Source organism: Cervus elaphus, chromosome 9 (genome assembly GCF_910594005.1).
Source record: "Cervus elaphus chromosome 9, mCerEla1.1, whole genome shotgun sequence".
In the NCBI taxonomy this organism is placed as follows: Eukaryota; Metazoa; Chordata; class Mammalia; order Artiodactyla; family Cervidae; genus Cervus; species Cervus elaphus.
Window position 1 is genome coordinate 20547208 of NC_057823.1, and position 26278 is coordinate 20573485.

The 26278-nt window shown below is 52.9% G+C and overlaps 2 protein-coding genes and 1 long non-coding RNA gene across 3 annotated transcripts; 2 read left to right on the top strand and 1 right to left on the bottom strand.

The window, feature by feature from the left end:
- On the bottom strand, window positions 1–20141 carry LOC122699620. The gene is made up of 3 exons (XR_006342648.1): window positions 20015–20141; window positions 933–1011; window positions 1–427 (listed from the first exon to the last, which is right to left on the bottom strand). It is a non-coding gene; the product is annotated as an uncharacterized LOC122699620 (long non-coding RNA).
- LOC122699617 (phospholipid phosphatase 3-like) lies at window positions 3541–10813 on the top strand. The gene is made up of 7 exons (XM_043911780.1): window positions 3541–4012; window positions 4912–5074; window positions 6866–7023; window positions 8043–8323; window positions 8426–8483; window positions 10072–10248; window positions 10434–10813. The coding sequence occupies exons 1-7, from the start codon at window positions 3854–3856 to the stop codon at window positions 10557–10559; spliced, it is 1122 nt and encodes a 373-aa protein (XP_043767715.1). The 5' UTR covers window positions 3541–3853; the 3' UTR covers window positions 10560–10813.
- Window positions 19988–26015, top strand: TUBB4A (tubulin beta 4A class IVa). The gene is made up of 5 exons (XM_043911779.1): window positions 19988–20125; window positions 20543–20702; window positions 21228–21336; window positions 21445–21555; window positions 24370–26015. The coding sequence occupies exons 2-5, from the start codon at window positions 20646–20648 to the stop codon at window positions 25425–25427; spliced, it is 1335 nt and encodes a 444-aa protein (XP_043767714.1). The 5' UTR covers window positions 19988–20125; window positions 20543–20645; the 3' UTR covers window positions 25428–26015.
- Window positions 26016–26278: the final 263 nt, after the last annotated feature.

Genomic DNA, 26278 nt, shown 5'->3' on the forward strand with positions numbered 1-26278 from the left:
AGTCAAAAGAAGACTCCTGACAGGTGCAAATCATGTGAAATTCAAATTTCAGTGTCCACAAATAAAATTATATCAGCACACAGCCACGCTCCTTCATTTCCATACAGTCTGTGGTGATTTTTGCAATGTTCCGGCCAAACAGAGATTGTTTGGCCCACAAAGCCCTGAATGTTTACTCTCTCTGGTCTCTCAGTGGAAAATTTGCTGCCCCCGCTCTAACAGTCTTGCGTTTCAGCCCTCCAATGTCTTGCTGTGTGGTCTGGGGCAAGCTGCTTCAGCTTTCTGAGCCTCACTTCTCACATCTGCTAAATGGGAATAAGAGTAAATCTCAAAGGGTAGCTGAGAACTTGCTGTGAGCAGTGGCAGGCCCATGGTAAAGGCTCATTCCAGGTGAGCTGGATCACTGAGTTTTCTACAATACCAATGGCTGGAGTAAAAAAAAAACAAAAAAAACTGAGACTCCAAAAGTCAAAGTCACAGTCAAGGACTTCCAGTGACTTCTGAACTCTAGATGCCAAGGGGCTTAGCAGAATTCTGTACACCCCCTCCAGGGTGGGGGCACAAGGCCTGGCAGCCTGGGGAAGGTGCAGGCCGCAGCCAGGGAGCGCCATGACGCATTGTTGTGGTCGGGACATATGACATAGACAGCCCCGCCCACCATGGAGCGCTCAGCATCAGTTGCCTAGCACCCCATGGTTCAGTAGTTGCACCTCTGTGTGCTCAGCTGTCTCCCCAGGAGAGAGTGGGCCCTGGTTTCCCTCCCCTCTAGCGGAAGGACCTGAATTCTCTCACCATTGCCATTTCAGGGCTCAAGGGAGGGATCGGGCAGGAAGTAGTTGGAGGGGGGGGAGGACCCTTCTGCCCTCTCAGAGGCCCAGACAACAGGCACCTCCTCTAGGAAGTATGCCTTGATTTTTCCTAGCCAAACTCACCTCCTTCTGAGTTCCTGACTGCCTGCCACCCTGTATGAAGTCCATTGGCCTGGATCCTTCGTGTCCCCACAGGCAAAGCCTGAAAGAGATCTTTAGTGATTACTGGGTAAGTGCACAGTGAGAGGGCATGGGACGCAGCAGGGGGCTGTAAACCAAGAAAAGAAGAAAAATGAGAAGAAAAGAATTGAGTGAGATTGGTTTTGAGCTGAAGGAGTGTCCACACGTGTTGAAGGAGGAAATTGAAACTGAGAGAGGAATCACGTTCTCCAGGTTAGGTCTCTGGAAAAGCTGGGTCCAAGTCTCCTCGGCCCTGGGGAGGCCGGGGAAACACAGACCCAGCATGTGAATGCACTTGCCAGATTGTGTAAACATGACAGGGCATGATGGTGCCATTAGACTTTGTGGAGTTGGGGTTCCTACCCAGCTACTATTGAACTGTGTGTTTCCAACATAATGAGTGTTCAGGATAAGCAAAGTAGTAGTGAGGGGATGACCTACCAGTGTGTTTCTAGTTGAGGAACAACAATGGCACAAGATCCCATCTCTGAGCCTCGCTTTTCACACCAGCTCCAGGAGTTGGGGATGGACAGGAAGCCTGGTGTGCTGCAGTCCATGGTGTGGCAAAGAGTCAGACACGACCGAGCTGAACTGAACTGAACTGAAATGGGAATAAGAGAAGGTCTCAATGCATAGCTAGCTTTAAATCCCAGTTCTGTCTCAAAGCAAATGCCTTCACCTCTCTGCCTCGAGGTTCCCACCTGGGAAGTATAGCTAATACAGGGGCCACCTCGTAGGATTACTGTCCTGAATCGGAAGCCAGAATGGCACCTGGCATACAGCAAGTGCTCTCTGGCATGATTGAGGCTGATGGTCTGGTGCCTCTGTGCGACTTGTAGGTGGGGATTTGATCCTGTAGATGAAGCACCAGGGTCCAGAAACGAGTGCAGATGTCTGGGCCAAAAGAGAGGCAGGAAGAATTCAGAATGGAAATAGTCAGAAGTGTCATCGAAAGAGAAATGGTCAGATTATCACTCATAGAATCAGTTCAGTAATCAAGCCATGGGGGAGGTTGAGTCATCTATTTGGGGCCCGATAGAGATCTCAAAGGGCTAAGAAAACAAAGAATGCGGATTTGGTTTTAGAGCAAAGACATATTTGCATAGCACACATCTGGAAGGTTTATAAGAAGCTTAGTGGGGGACTTCCCTGGTAAGACTCTGCACTCCTAATGCAGGGGGCCTGGATTCGATCCCTGGTCAAGGAACTAGATCCCACATGCCACAACTAACATCCAGGGTGGCCAAATAAATAAATTTTTTAAAAAAGGAAGGAAGCTAGAGGTATTCAGGAGAATTATCTGAAAAAGAGATCATGAACCTTCCACTGTATAAGCTTCTGCCCACTTACATTTTCCACGTTTGCTTTGTCTTGGTTTGTGTGTGTGTTTTACGTACAGAATCGTGGTCAGGTATGCGCACATAGAAAAACCAGTGGCCACACACACACACACACACACACACAATTTAACAGAAAAAAATAAAAAAGAGAGAAAGAAACCAGTGACCTGGTCTATTTGGAGGAAGGGAAAATTTTCACACCAGTGACATCAAAGGTAGGAAATGGTGTTTCCCTGCTAATGGCAGTGGACAGACACAGGGATGGGGAAGACCCAAGCATACCAGGGCAGGCCCTGGGTACCCTTCAGAGGGCCCGGTCCCTGAGAAGCCAGCTCACTCTGCTGAGAAGCAAGCCAGCCTGTCCCAGGAAGGAAGCCCCAGCATGGCTAACACCTGGAAGGGACTCTCCAACTGGCCCAGAAAGGCAGCCACCAGACAGACACTGGTGTACAAAGGACATCCCAATTCAGGCAGTACACAATTACACAAACAAAGACAGACACAAACACACAACACATACACATACACACACTGAGACATATAATCACAGATACACAAGAGTAGCCACCAAAGCTAGCCACAGACACACACAGAGACACAACAGATACATATTCAGAGCATATACACCCAAGAAGATAAGCACACACCATAGCAGACCCACAATCACATGCATACCAGAACAGTGGTGGGGATACACCATACAGGCATACACACAGTCACACACTAAGACATGCCCAGAGATGCAGTCCTAGACACACAGCTGCCCAAGCTAGCCACAACAGCACAAAAGTCACACATGCCCAGAGTCACACATACCCACTAACATATAGCCTGAGAGAGTCTTGAAGGCTCTGGGATATGCATTCAAAGACACACAGTATCAGATGCCCAAAGACCACCAAAGGCACCTAAGTCACACACTGACTGACCCAGGCTGACCTGGAAAGACTGGCAAAGACACAAATACAAGGGAGCACAACCAAAGAAACACAGGTCCCGCCCCCAGGGAAGATCCAGGGTCTTTGAGCCACCAAAGATCCACCCCCCCAGGCTCTCCTTCTGGGGGCCTATCCCTCCCTCCCTCCCTTAAGGAAACTCTGGGTCCCTTTCCTTGGCAGTGTGGGCCGCGGGCGACCCCTGGTGGACCCGGCGCCTCGGTCCAGGGCTTCACGGAATGGGCTGGTGGGAGGAGGGTGTCTAGGCTGAAAGGATGAAAAGATGCTTCGGCGTCTACTGAAAAACTCGGAGAAAGGCGCGTGGTAACAGGGAAAGGGAGACACCGGAGCCCGGCTGGAACGGGACCAGACAAGGTCTTGGACGCGGGAACAGGGCATAGGAAGCAGGAGTGGGACTGAAGACCCTCACCCATCCCCACTCGGTGCAATCCCGAGTCCCCGCGGGGACGGTGCTCCGGGGACAGTAAAGACAGGGCAAGCCCGGAGGCGAATTCCCATTGGCCCGCGCCGAACCAATGAGGAGCGGCGAGGACTCCCGGCGTGGCGGAGAGGGACAGGGCAGCCGTTGATGGAGATGGAAGGGTCCCGCCTGCCCAACCAGGCTCTTAGCTGGAGAATGACCACCAGGGAATCGCCCAAGGTCTGCAATCGCCAGCACGGAGACGTCTCTCCCAGGAGGACTCTCGTCAACCCCGATATGACTTTGACCAGCGGGACCCTGAGAACGGTGGGCTTGCCCCTCGCAGAGCTGCCCCAGTCTCCCAAGCCCTGCCCACTCCCAAGCCCCACCACTTCCCTGTCATACTTCGTAAGCCCTTTCCACTTCCCTTTCTCCCAGGCCCCGCCCACTCTCCCGCCCTCGGCATCCCAAGCCCTGCCCATTCCCCAGCCCCTCCCACTTCCCTGTAATTCACCATAGGCACCGCCCACTTCCTAGACACCATTGTCCCAAGCCCTGCCCACCCTCCAGTCCCGCCCACTTTCCCGTAAGCTCCGCCCACTTCTCAGACCAACTTCCGAGGCCTTGCCCACTCTCCTGGCCCACTCACTTTTCTACTTTTCTCGGGCCAGCACTGCCCTCTCCCCAGGCTCCGCCTTTCTATTGTCTCCCTAGTCTGACCTTCCTGGAGACTCCAGTCTCTGAGTATTTTGTCCTGGGTTACACTTTTCCAGAACTCTCTGCCCCATTCCCAGTCCAGGTCTTTGAACCATCCCCACTCCTAGTCTGACTTTTCTGGAGTCCTCTGATGTCTGAGCATTTTGTCTGAGCACTTAGTCCCCACCCACTTTGTTCCTCTCCACCTTCTTCCATACCCCACTCAAACTTTCAAGACCTTACCCCGAAATCAGTCGAGTCCCTGAATGGGATGGGGCTCCCACTAATGGAGTCAGGGAGGCCTCAGTTTCCTCTGACCCTTAGGCCATCCTCAGGAAGGTCCCACCCCCTTGGCCATTCTCGGGGTTGCCCCGCCTCCTTGGCCATCTAATTACTGGCCTGCAATGGGACCCCTCCCCGCCCACCTTGATCTTCACCATTCAAACCAGCCTCTCCCCCACTGTGACCAGATGCCTCTTGAGTTCTAATCCCAGTCTGGGTGGGCATGCCAACCCCTTCGTTCCCCACAGTCAATCAATTTACCACATACCATCTTGGCCTTGCCTGAGTTGGTGGTCCGATACCAGTGCCTGTGGCCCGGAGACCCGCGCAGGATGCCCCTGTTCCATCTGCTGCCACACTCCTGGACTGCCAAGCTGTTGGTGGCTTTGGACTTATTCTGTCTGATGCTGGGTGAGCCCCTCCCTACCATCCTTGAGCCCCTGCCCCATGTGGACACCCAAGAAGCCTTGGAGGGAGTCTGTCTTCCTGTGTGTCTTTATCTGAGGTTTGCTAGGCCTGGGGCTGGCTGCCTGCCCTAATGTGTGTGCTTGGGCTGTGTGTCTTCACGTTTGTGTCATCAGCATATTTCTGGGATGTCTGGGTCAATGAGACTGCGCAAAGGGAGCAGAAGGGGACTCTCCACAAGAATGGCTTTTGTGTGCTTACCTGTCATCCTGAATCTGGATGCTGGGGTCAGCATCCAGCTGCACATCTTTTTTTTTTTTTTCAGTCTTACATATGACTTTATGTGCTGTAAGTCTCCTTGAGTTGTGTATCTGGGTCTGTCTATGTGTCTGTGGTGGGAGGTATGTTTGTACTATATATATCTCTGTGTACGTTTTGACTATGTGTATGTTGTGTGCAAGCCCCTGGGTCTATCTGTATGTCTGGGGCTGGTGTGGTTGCACTTATATCCATGAATGTATAATTCTGTGTGTGTATGCACGTGTGTGTGTATGTGTGTGTCCCTTTGGGTCCCTGAGTTGCATAGTGTATTGCAGTGTTGCATGCTGTATTGGCTTGGTGGGGGGGGGCGGGAGAGTACACTGTGGGTGACTCCTATGCATGCACTTGATCTATGGGAGCCCGTGACTATGCATCTGGGGTGGTGGTCCATCCAATGGTATTTGTGTAGCCAGCTTTGTGTCTGGGTCTATATGGGCCTATGTGTGTTGTGGGTATATTGTTATATGTCTGTGTGTGTACATCTGAATCTGAGTGTCTGGGTCAGACTGTGTGGTTGTATAATTGTGTGTGTCAGTTTCTGGGTGTGTGGGCACCCATGTGGCTTGAGCTTGCTTGGGGTCCAGATGTGTGGCTGGCATAGACCCTCAACTCCCCAGTGTGTAGAACTAGTGACCAAAGCTCCTTTGCTGGGATGAGGAGGCCAGGCTGGGACGCTAGCTTGGCCCTTCCAGCCCAGAGAGGGAGCTGGGGATGGTGAGAGATTGGGTTCCAGCTGCCTGACTCCACTAGGCTTCAGTGGATGACAGAGTCAAGACGGGGAGGGAGGCCTGGTATAGGCTTTTAGAATGAGCAGGCCTACACCTGCTGGAAGACAGGCCCCCTGGTCTGCCTGACTTCAGGATGGTAGTGTCAGGTGAGGGGCCCCAGATGCTGCTCACACACAACTTTGCTACCATTTTCTCCCAGCTCCATCAGCCACAGAACCATCCACATAGGCATGGAAGAGACACAGATACCAGACAGGACCACACACACCAGCGCAACCCACACATCCATGGACACAATGTATAATCTTTTTTTCTCTCTCTCTCATACACACACACAGACATGTACTATGAGCACCACAAACACCTATTCACACCACATACACATGACATAGACATAGCTATCCATCAGCACACATACACATTCACACACAAGACATGCAGAGCCACAGTCATACACATATGCGTGCATACATGAGGACACACACACACATACGGAAAGAGTGAGCCCTTCCACCCTCATCCCTTCCATCATTGTCCTTACCCCTTACCCACCTCATTCCCAAGACCCCACCTGTGAATGGGTCCCTGGGGCTCTGGCCTCCTCTGGCCTCCTGGCCAGACTGTCCTCCCTGCCCATGTCCCCGTGTCCAGGCTGTGGAGATGCTGGGAGGACAGCCTGGCAGAAGGCCTAAGGAGAGTCAACCTCAGGTGACCCGTCCATGAGTGGGGTCATCTCCACCCCCTGCAGTCAGCCTCCCCATTGTGCTGAGTGAGACCGGTTTGCTGGAACCCCACATCCAGGGCTTCTTTTGCAATGACACCACCATCCAATACCCCCGGATGGCCCATTATATCATCGAAGACTCGGCACTCATGAAGATGGGCTTCTTCATCTCCATCTTCACGGTAAGAGGCTGGCCACTTTCACCTCAGGCTGTGGTGACACGCTATGAGCAAGTTCACCCCTTTTTCTGGCAAAATGGGAACCACCACGGATTATAGATCTACAGCAGGAGTAAATACCACCTCTTTTTCCTACTGAAATGGGACATTTCACTGCTCAATGGCATAAAACCCCTTTCCTTGAGGACAAAGTAAGCCCCCACTTTTGACTTAGTATAACAGAAAGAACCCCCTCTCTGCCTTAAGCATGGAACAGGAAGTTCAGCCCCTCCTCCCCCCAGTAGACTGGGAAGCTCCCACCCTTTATGCAGAAGGCAGGAAGCAGCCTTGCCCCCTGGGAAGGTGGGAAACCTCCTCCTTTCAAACATGGAACATCCTGCTTCTTCCTCCTGGTGACAGGGGATGTTCTACAATTTTCCAGCATTTGGGTGGAAGTCTGTCCTCTTTTCCTGGTATAACAGGAAGTCCTGCCCTTTTCAGATATGAGACAGGAAATCCTGCCTATGTATGACATAAATTAGGGAGATGTCCCACCTCTTTTCCTGGTATGGCAGGAACTCCTGCCCTTTTTAGATATGGGACAGGAAATCCTGCCTATGTCTGACATAAACTAAGGAGATGTCCCACCTCTTCTCCTGGTGTAATAGGAAGTCCCACTCCTTTCAGATGTAGGGCAGAAAATCCTACCCATATCTGATATAAGCTAGGGCCATGCCCTGCCTCTTTTCCTGGTATATCGAAATCCTACCCCTTTCAGATGTGGGACCCCCCGTTTCCCTGGTGATAACGGGAAGCCATATTCCTTGGCTTAGGAGTCTTGCCCATTTCAGACACAAGGGGTGGGAGAAGTTACCCATTTGTGTGTGTGTGTGATGGAATGAGAAGACCCACATTTTTCGGCTGGTGTGGTGGGAAACAACAGCCTCCCTTCCACATGCAATAAAGCATGGAGGATTTCCCTCCCTCCTTGCACCCCCTGCCCTCAGCAGTGACCCCTTCACCCATCCACTTCGGCCCCACAGATCAGCCTGGGAGAGCTGATTCGGGTCAGGGGCCTGCAGCTGAGCTCGCCAGCCTTCATGAGCAGCACTTACGTGGCCATGATCTACAAGCAGCTGGGCGCCTTCATCTTCGGCAGCCTGGCCAGCTTCTCCCTGACCAGTATCGCCAAGATGACCACAGGTCAACTGCGGCCCCACTTCCTGGCCACGTGCCTGCCCGATCCAACCTCCTTTGACTGTGAGAACGGCTACATCACCAACTACAGCTGCACAGGGCATCCTGAAGATGTCCTTGATGCCAGGCGAGTGGGTGGTCAGGGAGGGGAACCCAGGAGGTGTCCTCACCCCACCCCACCCCACTCCACCCCCAGCTGATATCCATGCTCCCCCTGCCCATCCCCCAGGATGTCCTTCTATTCTGAGAACGCCTCCTTAGGGATGTACTGCATGGTGTATCTGGTGGTGAGTATTGGTGGGAGGTGAGCTGCACACCCAGCAAGGCCAGAAAATGCTCCATTGTTCCCCCCGCCCCCACCATCCCATGGTCGGTGCCCGCAGTGCCAGGCACAGCTCCCACAGAGCTTATGTGTTCCCCCAGAGTCAGGAGGGCAAGAGTGGGGTGGGCCCATCTCCTCTTAAGATTCATTCAGCGTCCTGGTCCCAGAATAGCAACTTGCAGAACCCTCTGTGCCCCCAACCCCTGCCCCTGCAGCTGGAGAGGGCTCATGCCAGGCTGGGTCTGTGCCCAGGACTGGGCTCCACCAAGGACAGCAGGAAGGGAAATCACCCCAGACCCAGCTGAGGTGAAGATCTAAGATTTAGGTAATAAAATGGCAGGAAGGGAAGCAGGGGGGCGGAGAGAGTTGCCTCTGGGAAGGGGCCAACAACCCAGGGGCATAGACTTGGGTGGCAGAAGCGGATTAGAGCCAGCCCAAAGCACCGAAGCTCGGTGGTGGGCAGACACAACAATACAAAGGCTCCAGCCACGGGGGCACGTGATGATCACACAGCTGCCTCCACACCAGCAATGTTTTCTCCCTGAGGGACAGTGGATTCAACTGCCAGCTCCCCCAAACCACCCCTGCCCCTTTGTATTTAAGACAAAGTAATTACAGCTTCCTGTAGTGATAAAAGCGCAGAGTTTTGGAGGTGGAATGTGCATGTTCTATTCCCAGCCTCAACTTTGTGTGACATTGGGTGAGACCTTGAAACTCGGTTTCCTCATCTGTATGGAAATAGCACTTGCCTCCTAGGGTTGTTGCCTCATCACATAGATAAGCTGATACCCTCAAAGCACTTAGAACAGGATCTGGCCTAAAGGTCACTATTAATCATTAATAACAAGCAAAACAGACTCCCTTCGTCCCCAGGATGGGGCGGTGGTTGGGGGACTGGGTGCACGCCAACATGCCAACGTGCACAGACAGACCACACACAACTCAGAGGCCAGCCTTGCTCTGATTTTTGGACGGAGTAGACAATTTTGTGAACAGAATAGTCTAGATCTCGGGGAATTCCCCCACTTCTTTTTTTTCCCCCCACCTCTTAAGTGTCCCTCAAGTGCCCACAGTTGATCTTTCCCTGAAACATACAAGCACCACTGTCCCATTCTGCTTGCTCATCTCAAGGAAGTAAATTTCACCTGATGGGATTTTTTTTTTTTCTGTTTTCCATTTCAAAATCAAGAGCCCAAACTCTGCTCCTTGAGGGTTCGCCAATGAGGCCGACCTGCTTCAATTGGAGACCTGACCCTGGCAGGAAGTGGCAGTGCCCACTCACAGCATGAGCCTACCCGGAGGGTCTCACCTGACTCTTAGGAAATCATTCACCACCTAACAATTTTCCCAATGCTAGCATGTAGTTAAGAGCACACAGTTCTCTTACAGTGATGGACACAGCCCCTACCCTCTTTAGAAGCTGAAATATATTTCCATACAAAACTGGCAGGTTCAGGTAGAAAACACGGGTGGACACAAAAATGTAGCCCCGGGGTGGAGTCCCTCTGATTACCCTCTCCCAGGGTTTCAAGGCACTGCCACCCGCCTTCCAGCTCTACATACAGGCCGGTTCCTGGGGACGGAAAACCTGGCTCTTACGGCCCACCATCCAGCTCCTTTTCTTGTGCCTGGCTCTGCTGACCGGCTACCTCCGGGTTTTGGACCACCGGCACCACCCCTATGATGCTTTGGTCGGCTTCTTGCAGGGAGCTCTGATGGCTTTCTGGGTAGTAAGTGATGCCGTGGGACACCTGGGTGCAGGGAGGGTCTGCTTGTCTGGGAGCCCCTGGGTATGCCTGGCACTCCTCATCTCCCAGGAAGGGAATGCAGGAGAGGCCAGACTGGGGTGGAAGAACGGGTATGGAGGGAAGGTGATGTCAGCCCACCACAACCTCTCTTGGCTTCATCCCTGCAGGTTTTCTACATCTCAGGCAATGACAAGTCCCAGAACCACCTATGTTCTGCGTGCCACTTTCCTCCCCACTTTCCCTCTCTGTATTCCTCCCCCAAGGACCCTCAGGGAACCCAAGGCATGCCCTGACACAGAGGAAGACAGAGGGCACCCTCTGCTTTCCAGGGCCTGTGCTCCCCCAGCGGGGCTGTCCCATCCCAGGTGGGCTAGTCCAGAAAGCCCCACCTGTTTGGAGCTCCGTCCTGACCCCAGATCAGCCCTGCCCTGGAGGGGTGACACAGGAAGTCCCAGTTTCCTGGGGCTGAACCCCAAATTAGCCCCTCCCAGCAGGGCCACTTCCACTTTTATGTTTTTATGTTTTCTTGCTATATTAAAGAATGAAATGCCAACACCGGGTTTATGAATTCTTGAGAGATATTAACATGGATTGATAGTCTTCGTATATCAATCCGGAAACCATGTCCCAGGGATCAATTATAACAACGTCTGATAATCTGGAAAGTCTCAGTCAGGTTTCTCAACTTTGGTTATTGCCGTTGGTTTTCGGGGCCAGATAATTCTTCGCTGCAGGGGTCATTTCAGTGCACTGTAGGCCAGTGAGCAGCCTCCACAGACTCCACCCACTGGGTGCCAATCACAACTCCAGGTTGTAATTGAAGGAGTCTTTTGGGCCTAGAAAAGAGAACAACAGTCTCAAAGGCCCCTTGCTGAATCATCTAACTTCGGAGAAAACAAAGCATAACTTTAGTTCCATCCTGATGCTCCAGGCCAGCTGCATCTATCTGGGACTTATCACCCCCTGTCCGGAAACCTACCACCCCCTACACCCGCCCAGAAGACTTATCACCCCCTGCCCAACTACAAGTGTCATCTCAACAAAAGAATACTCAAAATATCCCACTTGATTGACGTTTCCCTTATCGCTTCCACAAACCTCCCTATAAGTATGAAGCCTCCCTGATCCCTTTCGGCGCTCAGCCTGGTCATTAGGCCGACTGTCGCCCCTCCTTGCCTAAATAAAGGTAACCTACTTCTGTTGAGGTCGTCTTTCCTTTTCTGCCTCGCCGGAACCATGCCTTACATTTTTGGTGCCGAAACCCGGGAGGGGGCGAGGCACTCGTCTCACTCTCTCTCACTCTCCCTCCCTCTCACTGTTTTCCCCTTTTCCCGGAGTCTGGGAGCGCAAACATCCTCCGAGCTCACTTCTCTGCCAGGGCTCTTAAGTTCCCCTCGGGGACGCCTAGTGCCTTCGTGAGCGGTGCAAGTCTTGTGCTAAGACTTTATTGATGATTTGCGTACCCCCAGGCCTCGGCTTTACCCCCTTTTCTCTCTCTCTCTGACGACCTCCAGAATAGGGACCTCTTGCCATTCGACCGCTCTACATGCAACACTCCACTCCAGCCGGCCCCTAGATTAAGGTAAGATCCGATCCGGACGGAGTTCTAGAGGCGCCCTAAAATTCAGTCCTCTCCGGGTCCCAGGGACCCCCGGCCCAGGGCCACTCTGTGGGCGACGGTGGGGGACGCTCCACCTCGACACAGAGCTCTCTTCTCATAACTCCTATTGCGACTGCGGGTGACGACTCGAGTTTTCAATAGGAGCCTCTGCTTGTCTTTTAATTATGGGGTCTGGCCACTCTGTCTCAAAAGATTCTCCTCTGGCCTGTGTTCTCAAAAATCTCAAACCACTCTCACTCACTGAACTCAAAGCTAACCGCTTAAAGCAACTCTGTACACAGATTTGGCCTCAATATCAATTAGACAATCAAGACCGCTGGCCTGAGGTCAGCACATTTGACTTTAACATTCTCTAAAATCTCACTGACTTCTTTAAACGGAATGGCAAGTGGTCGGAGATCCCCTATGCCCAAGCCTTTTGGGCCCTTTGGAGCAGGCCCTCCCTATGCCAGGCCTGCTCCACCCACGAGGTCTTTTTATGCACCTTGCCTCCCAAGCAAAAGGGCTCTTCTTCCTCAACTAACCGCAGACCGCAAGCTTCTGTACCCCCAGAGTTCGACCCCGTGGACGAGCCCCCTCCCTACCCGCCACCCCGCCGCCCCTCTCCTTTCCCTTCATCCAACTCACCTACTGGCACTGAAACCTCTCCTGACTCTCCCTCAACCCTGCTACCCCATCTCCCCGACTCCCCCTCCCCCCTTCTTTCCCCCCCTGCCACACGGTCACGTACCCAACACATGTTTCCCCTAAGAGAGGTCGCAGGGCCAGAGGGCCCCACCCGAGTCTATGTGCCATTTTCATTGTCAGATATGAGCCAGATAGAAAAAAAGTTAAGATCATTTTCTGAAAATCCTTTCAGATACAGAAAAGAATTCCTGAGACTCTCCCAGGCCTATAACCTCACATGGAGTGACGTATATTATATCTTAAATGCCACTCTCACCCCAGATGAAAAAGACCGTATCTGGCAAGTGGCAAAAGCCCATGCTGATTATTTACATAACCAAGACCAGAACAGCCCAGTTGCTGATGAGGCTGTGCCTCAGTTAGATCTCCGCTGGACTTACCAGCCCGGTGACCCAGGTATCAGGAGACTCAATCATATGATCACCTGCATTCTAGAAGGAATGCAGAAAAATACTCATATCCATGTTAATTATGATAGAGTCAGGGAAGTCACCCAAGGGGCAGACGAAAATCCAGCCTTATTCTTGGCACGCCTCACAGAGGCAGTCCAAAAGTATACCAACCTAAATATCACTACCCCTGCTGGGTTACTGTACCTTCATGTTCAGTTCATCAGCCAATCTGCCCCTGACATCAGACGCAAGCTTCGCCAACTAGAAAAGGGCCCTGAGACCCCCCCCAGAGAGACCTTTTAGAAGTAGCCTTCAAGGTGTTCAATAATAGAGAGGAGGAGGCTAAGAGAGAAAAAGAACGTGAGAGAAAAGCTAAATATGCCCTTTTGGCAGCAGCAATTAAAGAAAAAAAATCAGCCTGGCCCAAGTCATCTCAGAACGAGTCTTAAGACTCCCCCCGGACCCTGCTTCCGATGCAACCAGTCAGGACACTGGGCAAAGGCATGCCCAAACCCGCGGCCCCCGACAAAAGCATGCCCAACCTGTGGCCAATGGGGACACTGGAAGATGGACTGTCTCCGGGAGTGCCCTGGCACCCCTGGGGAGGTCCCCACCTCCCAGACCTGGAGAGTAAAATGTCCACAGGGACGCCCTGGCGCATCTGAGGAGATCCCCACTTCTCTCCGGAACCCCAGCCCAACTCTACAAGAATTGTTCCAATGATGGGGCCCGGGTTCCAGCCCCCCGGCCCATGTCTTGAACACGGGCTCGGAACTTAGGGTAGACGGGGTAGTGGCCGGAAAAAAGACCTCTTTTATAATAGACACTGGAGCCACTTTCTCTCTCTTAACTTCCTACTCTGGCCCAACTCAAGACTCAGAAATCACAATCAAGGGGGTCTCTAGAGTTCTCCTAAGGCCAAAAATCAGCCCTCCATTACTCTGTCAATTTAAAAAATCAACCCTTATACACTCATTCCTTATAATGCCTCAGTGCCCAATGGCACTTCTAGGGAGAGATGTGTTATCCAAATTGGGGGTCTTTATTACCATACCCCCCTCGATATAGTCTCTATATTCTGCATGCAAATGGCACCTGGACAGTCCCTATCCCGCACCCCTGACCTTCCCTTAGATCTACCTGCCTTAGACCCCCAAGTCTGGGACACTGATCACCCCTCAATAGCCAAACATCATCCCCCAGTCCACATTACCCTAAAAGACCCCTCGACTATAATCACCCAACAACAGTATTCTCTCACCCCAGAGGCCCACAAGGGACTTAAGCCTATCATAGACTGTCTTCTTCAAGCCTCTATCCTAATTCCTACCCATTCACCACACAACACCCCTATTCTGGCAGTAAAAAAGAGACCAAACTCTTGGAGACTGGTCCAGGACCTGAGAAAAATCAATGAGGCTATTATGCCGACATTCCCAGTAGTCCCTAACCCTTACACCCTTCTGTCTACCATACCCCCGACTGCAACCCACTTCACAGTATTAGATCTCAAAGACGCTTTTTTCACTATCCCCCTCCACCCCCTCTCCCAACCTCTTTTCACCTTCACCTGGCAAGACCCCGAGACTCACGTTTCCCAACAGCTAACATGGACAGTTCTCCCCCAGGGGTTCAGAGACAGTCCTCACTTTTTTGGACAGGCTTTACAAAAGGACCTACAGACTCTCAACCTAGCCCCAAGTCATCTCCTCCAATACGTAGATGACCTCCTCCTTTGTAGCTCAACCCGAAAACTCTGCCTCCAACATACTGCCAAACTCCTTGAGGCCTTGGGATCCTGGGGTTATCGGGTATCCCAATCTAAGGCCCAAATAGTCCAAACAAAAGTCACCTACCTGGGACTTTCCATATCCCATCAACAAAGAACTATTCCCCCAGATAGAATCCAGGCCTTAATTAACTGTCCACTTCCAAAAACAAAAAGGGAACTCCTGTCTATCCTCGGCCTCCTAAATTTTTTCCGTATCTAGATCCCCAACTTCTCCCTCATTGCAAAGCCGCTCTATGAGGCAACTAAAGGATGTCTAGATGAGCCCCTCTTTAATCGTTCCTCGCTGGCCAATCCTCTTCACCAACTCACCCAGAGCCTCCTCCGAGTGCCAACTCTCCACCTGCCAGATCACACCAGACCATTCTTTCTCTTTGCACATTCCAGCCAAGGACAGGCCCTGGAGCTTCTATGTCAGCGGGCTGGAGACACCTGGGCTCCCATAGCCTATCTATCAAAACAGCTAGACATGGTGACCAAGGGGTGGCCTCCCTGCATACAGGCCATGGCTGCTATCGCAGCCCTCGTACCCAAAGCAAATAAACTCTCTAGACATGCCCCTTTAACAGTCTGTTCTCCACACACCTTCCGAGACTTGCTATCACATCAGGCTTTCCTCTCCCTTCCCCCTTCCAGGGTACAGGTCCTACATGCCTTTCTCCTCAACCCTTGGCTCTCATTCTCCCCCTGCTCTCCCCTTAACCCCGCCAGCTTATTACCCATGTCCTCTACAACAGACTCCCTCTTACATAGCTGCAGCCTAACAGTAGATCTTACCCAAAACCCCTTCCAACATGTAACAGATCAGCCCATCCTAGACCCAGACACCCCACACTGGTTCGTTGATGGCAGCTCTCAAAAATCCCCACCGTTTGCAGCAGGATATGCCATCATCCAGGGGGACCTTCGTCACAATCATAAAACACAGACAATTGAAGCTTCACCGCTGCCACCTCACACCACCTCCCAACAGGCAGAACTGATAGCTCTCACCAGAGCTTTAACTCTGGCTAAAAATCTAAGGGTTAACATACACACAGACTCCAAATATGCCTATAACATACTTCACTCAAACATCCTAATATGGAGAAAAAGAGGTTTCCTAACCCAAAAGGGATCCCCTATTATTAATTCAGACCTGATTCACAAACTTCTAGAGGCAGCACTCTTACCAAACAAACCGCTGTCCTCCACTGTAGGGGACATCAAAAGGGAAGTCTCATATCAGCCTACAACAATGCTGCAGACCAGAAGGCAAAGGAGATAGCACTGTCCCATCCTTCCCTCCAGTCCCCTGTCATCTTAGCTCTGACTCCACCCGACCCTCCCACCACCAGAAAAATCCTCTCTTATCTACACTCACTCTTTCATCCCTCATCCAAGACACTCCAGCAGTTCCTCCGTAACCACTTCCCCATATCCAATACTGACCAACAATATTTAGATAACCTTACCCGCTCCTGTCAAACATGTCAACGTACTAACCCCAATTCCAACCTTAAACCGACATCCTTTCCAACCCATCAAATGCGAGGCAGCCTCCCAGCACAAGATTGGCAGATAGACTTTACTCATATGCCCCGGGTCCGGAGAGTCAGATACCTACTAGTCCTTGTAGACACCTTTTCGGGATGAGTAAAAGCATTTCCCACTACAAACAAAAGAGCCCACACCGTGGCCCAAATTCTCCTCACAGAAATTATCCCCAGGTTTAGGCTGCCTTCATCCCTACAGTCTGATAATGGCCCAGAATTTACATCCAAGGTCACCCAACAACTTGTCCAATTCTTACAGATACCCTGGAAATTTCACATTCCATACCGTCCCCAGTCCTCAGGAAGGGTAGAAAGGATGAATAGAATAATCAAAGAAACCCTTACCAAATTAACCCTCGAGGTACATCTGGATTGGACTAAACTTTTACCAATTGTTCTCCTCAGAATACGGGCTTTGCCCAGAAAGCCCCTGGGGCTGAGCCCCTTTGGGGTGATGTATGGAAGGCCCATGCTCCCTCCTGGACTCCCCCCAAACCTCCTCCCACACCAAGCTTCCTACACTCCCCTCTGCTGGCGCAACTCCGCAATGCCCTCTGGAGATACGTCAACCACAATCTGCCTGCCCCTGACCCCCAAGCCTCCCTGCCCCCTTTACAAATTGGGGACATGGTCTATCTGTCTGATAATCCCCAGGGTGACCTAACCCCAAAGTGGCAGGGACCATTCAAAGTCATCCTCCTTACCCCGACTGCAGCTAAACTCGAAAAGGTCACCTCCTGGGTACACCTCTCTCGTCTAAAATGGGTCACCTCTAATCCTGCGCTGCCCTCCTTAAATGACACCTATCAGGTCTCCCTCACAGGACCCACCTCCTTAAAATTCACCTGGCGACAACCCCTGTCAACCATCGGAGAGGACACTGAATGACCTGGACTCTCTTCAACCTACAACTGTTCCTGACCCAACTACTACAAGACCTCTGGATCAGCTCCCCAACAGGAACCTCCTTCAAAGACCTGACTACACTGGTGTCTCAACTGTGGCTCCAGGGAACCTTCTACAACCTGACTCCAGACGAAATTGATTTCTTTACTCTCATTCTCTACATCATTCTACATCCTAATGAGCACTGTTCCTCCTCAGATTCAAACAACCACCAACTCGGGGCCTTCTGCCCCTCACCCTGACTGGCCTCTCCCTGTCTCTCTAACCATAACTGCACTCCTAATCTTAATCCTTGCTATAGGCCTAGTAACTGTCTCCCCTCAGGATGTTCTCACCGCAGAAAAGAGAGGGACCTGCCTTTTCCTAGGAGAAGACTGCTCCTATTTTGTTAATAAAACGGGCATAGTCCAGGGCCGAGTCAAAGAACTTAGAGACAGAATTGAACGCCGCAGGAAAGAGTTACAAAACCTTTACATTCCCCAAAACCTGTTCCAACAGATACTCCCTTGGTTGCTCCCTTTCCTGGGACCATTGGTACTTATCATTCTATTCCTCTTATTTAGACCCTGTCTCTTTAATCTCTTTCAAAGGTTTCTCCAAGAACGGATTCGGGCCATCTCTTGAGATCAGGTAAAGACCATTCTTCTTCTCGAGAGCCTCACCTCAAGCTCAGAAAAAGGAGACTGTGGGCCCTAGGACGATCCTCCATTCCAGACCCAAAACCGTCGCCCCTATCCAGCAGGAAGTAGCCAGAGAGATACGGCGCCCTTTTCCCCTTTTTCTTATGATTTCAGGGTCTGGAATGAAGGAGTCTTTTGGGCCTAGAAAAGAGAACAACAGTCTCAAAGGCCCCTTGCTGAATCATCTAACTTCGGAGAAAACAAAGCATAACTTTAGTTCCATCCTGATGCTCCAGGCCAGCTGCATCTATCTGGGACTTATCACCCCCTGTCCGGAAACCTACCACCCCCTACACCCGCCCAGAAGACTTATCACCCCCTGCCCAACTACAAGTGTCATCTCAACAAAAGAATACTCAAAATATCCCACTTGATTGACGTTTCCCTTATCGCTTCCACAAACCTCCCTATAAGTATGAAGCCTCCCTGATCCCTTTCGGCGCTCAGCCTGGTCATTAGGCCGACTGTCGCCCCTCCTTGCCTAAATAAAGGTAACCTACTTCTGTTGAGGTCGTCTTTCCTTTTCTGCCTCGCCGGAACCATGCCTTACAGTAATGGAAGGGGAATCACCCCCAGCTGAGAATTTCTGGGTTAGGGGATTCTGTGGAGCTCCCCCAAGAGACTGTGCTCCGTAATTATGTGACCTACTGAAGTCCCAGGATGCTACACACATTTAAATCAGAGAGACAGGAAGTAATTCACAGATCCTGGGGTGAAGGGGAGGGGGGTCACCCCTATTTGTATGATCTGATCCATCAGGAATTTATTTTGGTGTCTTGTTGTTGTGTTAGTCATTCAGTCATGACCGACTCCTTGTGACCCCATGTACTGTAGCCTGCCAGGCTCCTCTGCTCCTTTGAAAATTCCTTGCCTGGAATTTTCCAGGCAAGAATACTGGAGTGGCTTGCCCTTTCCTTCTCCAGGGGATCTTCCCTAACCAGAGATCAAACCCAGGTCTCCTGCATTGCTCTGGTGTCTAGTGTGAACCTAAAGATCCCACTCAATCTTGTTTTTTTCTCAAATAATTAACACAGGATTTCTTAGCCTTGAACAGCAGTCCCCAGGCTTTTTGGAACCAGGGACTGGTTTCATAGAAGACAATTTTTCTATGGACCAGGGCGGGTCGGCGGAAGGTTTGGGGACAATTCAAGCACATTACATTTCTTGTGCACTTTATTTCTATTACTATTACATCAGCTCCAGCTCAGATCATCAGGCATTAGACCCTGGGGGTTGGGGATTGATCCCTGGCCTTGAGCCCTATTGATATTTGGACCAGATAATTCTTATAGTAGAGGGAGCCTGTCCTATCTGTGCACCCTGTGTTCAGCAACATCCACTTACAGGTGCTAGTAGCATGCACACACACACACACACACACACACACACACATACACACGCACACACACACGCAAACCATTTAGGCATAACTAAAAACGTCCCCAGACATTGCCAAATGTCCCTGTCCTGTGGAGAACCACAAAATCGGAAGCCACTGGTGAGAACTGTGAGGTCCCAGTCCATGGGCCTGGCCAACCCCACCCCTACCCCGAAGTAGCCAGAAGCCACAGAGGATGTGGAGGCTTCCCGGGATGTCACAGCGGGAGGCTGCCAGCAGAAGCTGGCCCCAAGAGGGGCAGCACAGGAAGTCTAGCCCAGTGTCACAATAATAATTGTAATACCAATAGCTACAACTTATTGTTCGCTCCCCCTGGGGACCCTCCCAACTGCCTAGAGGGCAGGCATTCTTGAAGGCTCCATCTTGCAGGAAATTCAGCAGGGGGAGGCCAAGTGACCTGTGCAAGGTCATGCACTAATTAGAAATGCAAAGGCAGGGCGATGACTTGTAATAAATTGTAACAATGGAACAGGCAGGTGCCGAGCTGGGGGCAGCAAGGCAACCCCTACCTCGGAGGGGCCCTCCATTCCCCTGCAATCTGTAATCCATCTGTAAGTCTTAATCACTGATTTCGACCCCAGGCAACGCTGAGGATGACCCCACCTGCGACAGACTCAGAGCCCAATAGAGGTGTCCGGGGGGAGCGCACAGCCCGCCCCCCCAACACACACACACACCTCCGTCGGCTTCCAGAAGCATCCGCAGTCGAACAGGGAAGGCGAATCGTGGTTTTACTTACTACGCAGCTTCAAGAGAAGTCCAGCAGGAATCGACCGCCTCCCACCTCCCCAAACAGTCGGCTCCTCTGGAGCGGCCAATTCGGCCGCCACCACGAGCCCTCGTGGTTAAGGCGAGCGTTTCTGGAGAATGACAACGAAACGGGATGGGAAGGGAGGCTTGGGCCGGAGAAACTGAGGCAGGGTCGTTCGCGGCAGGGGTCGGGGGGTGGAGCGGCTGAATCTCTCCGCTGCACGTTTGCGGGGCTCTCTCCCTCCCTCTCCGCTGCTCCCCTCCCCTCCCCGCCCAATCCCGGCAAATCCCAGGTTGCCAGGCCCGGCTGGTGGCGGGAGGGGTGGGAAGGAGGGACGGGGTACTAAAGCGCCCGAGAGGCCTTGCCCCCACTGCCCGGAGCTGGGGGGAAACGGGGGTCTCCAGGAGGGAGGGGAGGGATATCCTTCCCTCCCCGCACCCTCCGTCCCGGGGCGGGACAAGGGGGCGGAGCGGGCCGGTGACCGGGCCGTGACGCGAGCCCCGCCTGCTCATATAGAGGCGCCCCGGGGGCGCAGGGACCGTGCTTCGCCGCCGCCTTCGCCGCCGCAGTTCGCAGCATCAGCACCAGCGCCGCCGCGTCCAGCATCAGCGCCACCGCCATGCGGGAGATTGTGCACCTGCAGGCCGGCCAGTGCGGCAACCAGATCGGAGCCAAGGTGCGCGGGGGGACCGGGCCCTGGGAGGATGCCGAGCGCGGTCCACTGAGCCCCGCAGAGCTCCTCCACCCCGGGCCTGTGGGGGGGCCAGCTCCCCCAGGAAGCCAGCACCCCAGGGACGGTGGGGGAGGGGCGCGAAGGGCAGGGCCAAGCTGGGAAACAAAGAACTGATGGGGGTGGGGCCCGGACTCTGTCCGCTCGCCACAGCTGGCCTCACAGCTGGCCCGCTGGCCCCTCGACAGGCACAAAGAGACCCCGCCCCTGCCCACGGCAGCAGCCCGGGAGGGCTGCCCCCACCGGCCGTCTTGGCTGGGGTGTTGAATCTGCTTCACCCCGCCTCCACCGCTCCCTACTTGCTGCCTCATCCTCGCCTGCCCACTCTGCGTCCCGGCCCCCCACTCACCTTGCTGGGGGACAGGTGGCAGCCAGGGAGGTGATTGGGGGTCCTGAGCTCAGAAGACGGAGGTGGGGGAAGGCCTGGCCATTGACACCCCTTCTTGGTCCTTTCTACCTCCCCCTCTCTAGTTTTGGGAGGTGATCAGTGATGAGCATGGCATTGATCCCACGGGCACGTACCACGGGGACAGTGACCTCCAGCTGGAGAGAATCAACGTGTACTACAATGAGGCCACTGGTAAGGGGCAGAGGCACCTGGCCAGAGTGGGGGTGGAGAGGGCCTGGGAGGGGGCTGGGTGCTGGTTCCTGGAGTTGACCAAGCTGCTGTCCATCTGCTTCTCTGCAGGAGGAAATTACGTGCCCAGAGCTGTCCTGGTGGACCTTGAGCCAGGCACCATGGACTCTGTCCGCTCTGGCCCCTTCGGCCAGATCTTTCGCCCTGACAATTTTGTGTTTGGTGAGTCACCGTGAGGCACAGGCAGGGAAGCGTCCCCCTCCCCCCAATTCTTTCACTTCCACATGCTTGGTGAAAATTCTCCACCTAGCATCTAGACTGAGGAACTCAGAGCCCAGCAGGGAAAGCGGATACACAGGCCACTGTGGGAATCCAGGGGAGGCATTTGACACAACAGGCGAAGTGCAGGGTAGAGAAGGCTTCCCAGAGGAGGTGGCATTTTAATTTAACCCATGGACCTGAGCCAGACTGCAGCATTCAGATCCCAGCTCTGCCACTTCATGCAGTTGACAAATACTTATTAAGCACTTACTGCATACCCCAGGCCCTACTGTACCCACCCTGGGAATATAGCCAAGAGCAAAACAAACAAAGCTTTCTGTCCACCCCTGCAGCTGACATCCTGCTGGAGGGAGCTGGGAAGATAAATAAATGGGAAGAGAAGGAAAAAAAAAAGTCAAACTCAATCACTGATTGAATCCACTGGGTGATTGTGGAAAGGCCCTACAATCTTCCTGTGCCTCAGTCTCTTGATCTTTAAAACAGGGTTAATACAGAGACTTACTTTTCAAGACTGTGAGGCTTAAAGCCACTAATATGTATAAGGAACTCAGAACAATGCCTAGCACAGAGGAAAAAGTACATAAGCATTTGATGTTTTGTTGTAGGTTTTATTATCAGTATAACTCTTAATGATGTCTTCAGCCTAAAAGATGAGTGGGACTTGGGCTGACCAAAGGTCAATGAAAAGAGGAAAGGTGTGCAAGACAAGAGGGAGCAGCATAGGTGAAGACAATGGACACATTTGCAGCCCTCAAGTTCAAGGGCATGCACACACTGAACAACCTTCTAGGAAAGCTTTCCTCATACTTCTCGGTCAAGCTTCCCAGGGACTTCCCAGGTGGCGCTAGTGGTAAAGAACCCACCTGCCAATGCAGGAGACAGGAGAGACCAAGTTCAATCCCTGGGTCAAGAAGATCCCCTGGAAGAGAGGGTATGGCAACCCACTCCAGTATTCTTGCCTGGAGAACCCCATGGACAGAGGAGCCTGGCAGACTACAGTCCATAGGGTTGCAAAGAGTCAGACATGACTGAGGCAATTTAGCATATGCACTAGGTCCAGCTAAATGCACACCCCCACCTGACTAGAGAGCCCAGGCTGTCCCTCCCCCTAGCACCTCTCCTCCTCAGTACACAGTAGTTTAGTCTGGAGTCTAGGGATTGACAGGACAAGCTGTGTGACCTTGGACAAGTGACTTCCCCTGTCTGATTTGAGAAAGATTCAGGAAGATAAAGATGATTCTGTGTGGGTGGGGCTCACAATAAGTCCTCAGGAAATGGCTAGGGAGAGACTACGTGAGGTTGGCCAAAGGATGTGAGGGATTCTTGGATGATCAAGGGTGGCTCCAGTCGGGCCAAAAGATCCTGTGGCCTCTGAGAGATGAGGTAGGGGAGGTGGTGGTAAAAGTATGGACTCAGGAGCCAGACCGCCACTTCAAATCCTTTAATTTGGATGAGGTGACATTGGACAGAGATCTGAAGAGAGTTTCAGTCATACCTGAGAGGGAGAGCATTCCAGGCGGCGGCAACAGCACCAGCACGTGCAATGGCCCTGGGGCAGGAACAGTGAGGAGGCCCATGTGCCTGGAGCAGAGTGAGCAGGGAGCAGGGGAGGACACAGAGGGGAAGGCGCGGGTTGTGTAGGACCTTGTGCCTTGCTGGGGAGACTGGTTTTTATCCCAGGGAGATGGGAGCCCTGGAGGGGCAGCGGGCAGAGGAGGGGTGGCACCTGACATAGGTTTTCACAGGCGCCCTCTAGTGGCTTCAAGGAGAACAGATTGTGGAGAGGCTGTAGGCTGCTGCTGGGGGAACCAGTGCAGAAGCCACTGTTCTGATCCAGATGGGTGATAAGAAGGCCGGACCAGGTTGGAAGCAGAGAAGGGGGCAAGAAGAAATATTACCGGTTCACAAAAATACCAGCTGGTAGTCTAATCCTAATCCTTGTCCTCTGGAGCTTGCATTCCCCTTCAAGATTACAGACAATAAGCATAATAATTTTTTTTAAAAAAAGAACAAGTTTATCAGTGCTATGGAGAAAAATCAAGTATGGAAGAGGAATTAGAAATGGGGAGGATTTGCAGTTGTATAGATTAGTCAGGCAGAGCCTCTAAGTCCTGAAGGAGGGGAAAGAGGGAGGAGCCATGTAGATATCTGAGGGAATCTGCTCCAGATATCTGCTCCAGGCAGAGAGTACAGCCCATGCCAAGGCCCTTGGGCAGGACCAGGCTCGGTGTGTTGGAGGAACAGCCAGGAGGCCTGTGTGTCTAGAGGGGAATGAGCGAGGGGGAGAGAGGGAGGAGGGAAGGGTATGGCGGGGGTGATCATACAGGACCTTGTGGGACTCAGAGAGGACGGGAGCTTTTACTGAAAGAGAGGAAGTGGGGGTGGTTTTGAGCTAAGGTGGAACATGATTTAGGTTTCGTCAAAATCCTTCTAGCCAGGACTTCCCTGGTGGTCCAGTGGCTAAGACACCGTGCTCTCAATGCAGAGGGCCCAGGTTCAATCCTTGATCAGGAAACAGATCCCACACACTGAAACTGACTGTGCAGCCAAATAAATAAAAATAATTCTTTCCCAAAAAAATCCTTCTAGCTGCTGGGTGATGGGAAGCAAGGATGTAACCCAAAGAACAGCTCGTAATAAATAGTAATAGTAATAATTTTCTTATTATGAATTAAATACTAGATGACTGGGGGCGGACTGGAGCTTGGGATTTCCCCATATCAGCCTGGGTGTCCCCTCCCTTTCCTTCTTCAGGCCAGTCTGGAGCCGGCAACAACTGGGCCAAAGGCCACTACACAGAGGGTGCCGAACTGGTGGACGCCGTCCTGGACGTGGTTCGGAAGGAGGCTGAGAGTTGTGACTGCCTGCAGGGCTTCCAGCTGACCCACTCACTGGGCGGGGGTACAGGGTCTGGAATGGGGACCCTCCTCATCAGCAAGATCCGCGAGGAGTTCCCCGACCGCATCATGAACACCTTCAGCGTGGTGCCGTCACCCAAGGTGTCGGACACGGTGGTGGAGCCCTACAACGCCACCCTGTCCGTGCACCAGCTGGTGGAGAACACGGACGAGACCTACTGCATCGACAATGAAGCGCTGTATGACATCTGCTTCCGCACCCTGAAACTGACCACGCCCACCTACGGGGACCTCAACCACCTGGTGTCGGCAACCATGAGCGGGGTCACCACCTGCCTGCGCTTCCCGGGCCAGCTCAACGCCGACCTGCGCAAGCTGGCCGTGAACATGGTGCCCTTCCCACGCCTGCACTTCTTCATGCCCGGCTTCGCCCCACTGACCAGCCGGGGCAGCCAGCAGTACAGGGCACTGACCGTCCCCGAGCTGACCCAGCAGATGTTCGATGCCAAGAACATGATGGCCGCGTGCGACCCACGCCACGGCCGCTACCTGACCGTGGCCGCCGTCTTCCGGGGCCGCATGTCCATGAAGGAGGTGGATGAGCAGATGCTGAGCGTGCAGAGCAAGAACAGCAGCTACTTCGTGGAGTGGATCCCCAACAACGTGAAGACGGCCGTGTGCGACATCCCGCCCCGAGGCCTGAAGATGGCCGCCACCTTCATTGGCAACAGCACGGCCATCCAGGAGCTGTTTAAGCGCATCTCGGAGCAGTTCACGGCCATGTTCCGGCGCAAGGCCTTCCTGCACTGGTACACGGGCGAGGGCATGGACGAGATGGAGTTCACTGAGGCCGAGAGCAACATGAACGACCTGGTGTCCGAGTACCAGCAGTACCAGGACGCCACGGCCGAGGAGGGCGAGTTTGAGGAGGAGGCTGAGGAGGAGGTGGCCTAGGGCGCCTCCATCACTTCACCTCCGCACCCTACTAAGAGGCTAACCTTTGACCGCGGAGAATCCCCGCTTCACCTCCCAGCCTGACTCACCCCTGACCCTACAACCTTGCACCTCTTCCCCTGGCCAACCCTTGACCCTTGAGCCCCACTTTATCCCCGCCCTTGAGCTCTCCGACGTTGAACACCCGCCCCGTGAGCCCTGCTTCACCTCCGACCCCACAAGTCCCACGTTTAATTCCGTGATCCCTCCTTCACCCCTGACCTCTCCACCTTTGACCTCCCCTCAAGCCCCCCCACCCGCCTTTACACCCACAGACCTATAAACCCTGATTTATTTGCCCCCTCCCTCTGAGCCTGTCTTCTCCCCATGTGCCTCCCCTTTTACCCCACAAGCTCCACCCACCCTCCAATCCCTCCTCTCTGGATCCCCTGAGCCTCACTTCTCTAAATTCACTCCCCTCAGCTCCTGCCAACCTTGGCTTTTCAAGGGTGCTGCTGGGGAAAAAGAAGCCCTGGAGCATGTGGGCAAGAGAGGCTGTTCCCTGACCTTCCCCACTGCCTCACTCTCAATAAATTAATTGTCCTGCCATGTTTCTGCCAAGTGTATTTTTCATTGCCCCTCCTCTCCCTGTGGGATGGAGTTGGGAGCTGAAAGGACTTTTAATCTGGAGGTGGACAGTGATTTCAGAGTCAGACCGGGTTATGCTACCAACTCACCCTGTAGTGTTGAGCAAGATGCTTGCCCACTCTGAGCCTCGACTGCCTCACCTGTAAAATGGGCTCATGTTTTCCTCCCATGCCACACCTCAAGGATTTTTGTAAGGACTCAGGGCACAGTACCTGGTACTGGGT

What these genes read in the sequence shown, in the direction of transcription:
- TUBB4A (XM_043911779.1), top strand. Translation starts at nt 20,646, where the DNA reads ATGCGGGAGATTGTGCACCTGCAGGCCGGCCAGTGCGGCAACCAGATC. An exon ending in GCAACCAGATCGGAGCCAAG is followed by an intron (nt 20,703 to 21,227) that starts GTGCGCGGGGGG and finishes CCCCCTCTCTAG; the next exon opens with TTTTGGGAGGTGATCAGTGA. An exon ending in CCCTGACAATTTTGTGTTTG is followed by an intron (nt 21,556 to 24,369) that starts GTGAGTCACCGT and finishes TTCCTTCTTCAG; the next exon opens with GCCAGTCTGGAGCCGGCAAC.
- LOC122699617 (XM_043911780.1), top strand. Translation starts at nt 3,854, where the DNA reads ATGGAGATGGAAGGGTCCCGCCTGCCCAACCAGGCTCTTAGCTGGAGA. An exon ending in CCAGCGGGACCCTGAGAACG is followed by an intron (nt 4,013 to 4,911) that starts GTGGGCTTGCCC and finishes CGTTCCCCACAG; the next exon opens with TCAATCAATTTACCACATAC. An exon ending in CTCTGATGGCTTTCTGGGTA is followed by an intron (nt 10,249 to 10,433) that starts GTAAGTGATGCC and finishes TCATCCCTGCAG; the next exon opens with GTTTTCTACATCTCAGGCAA.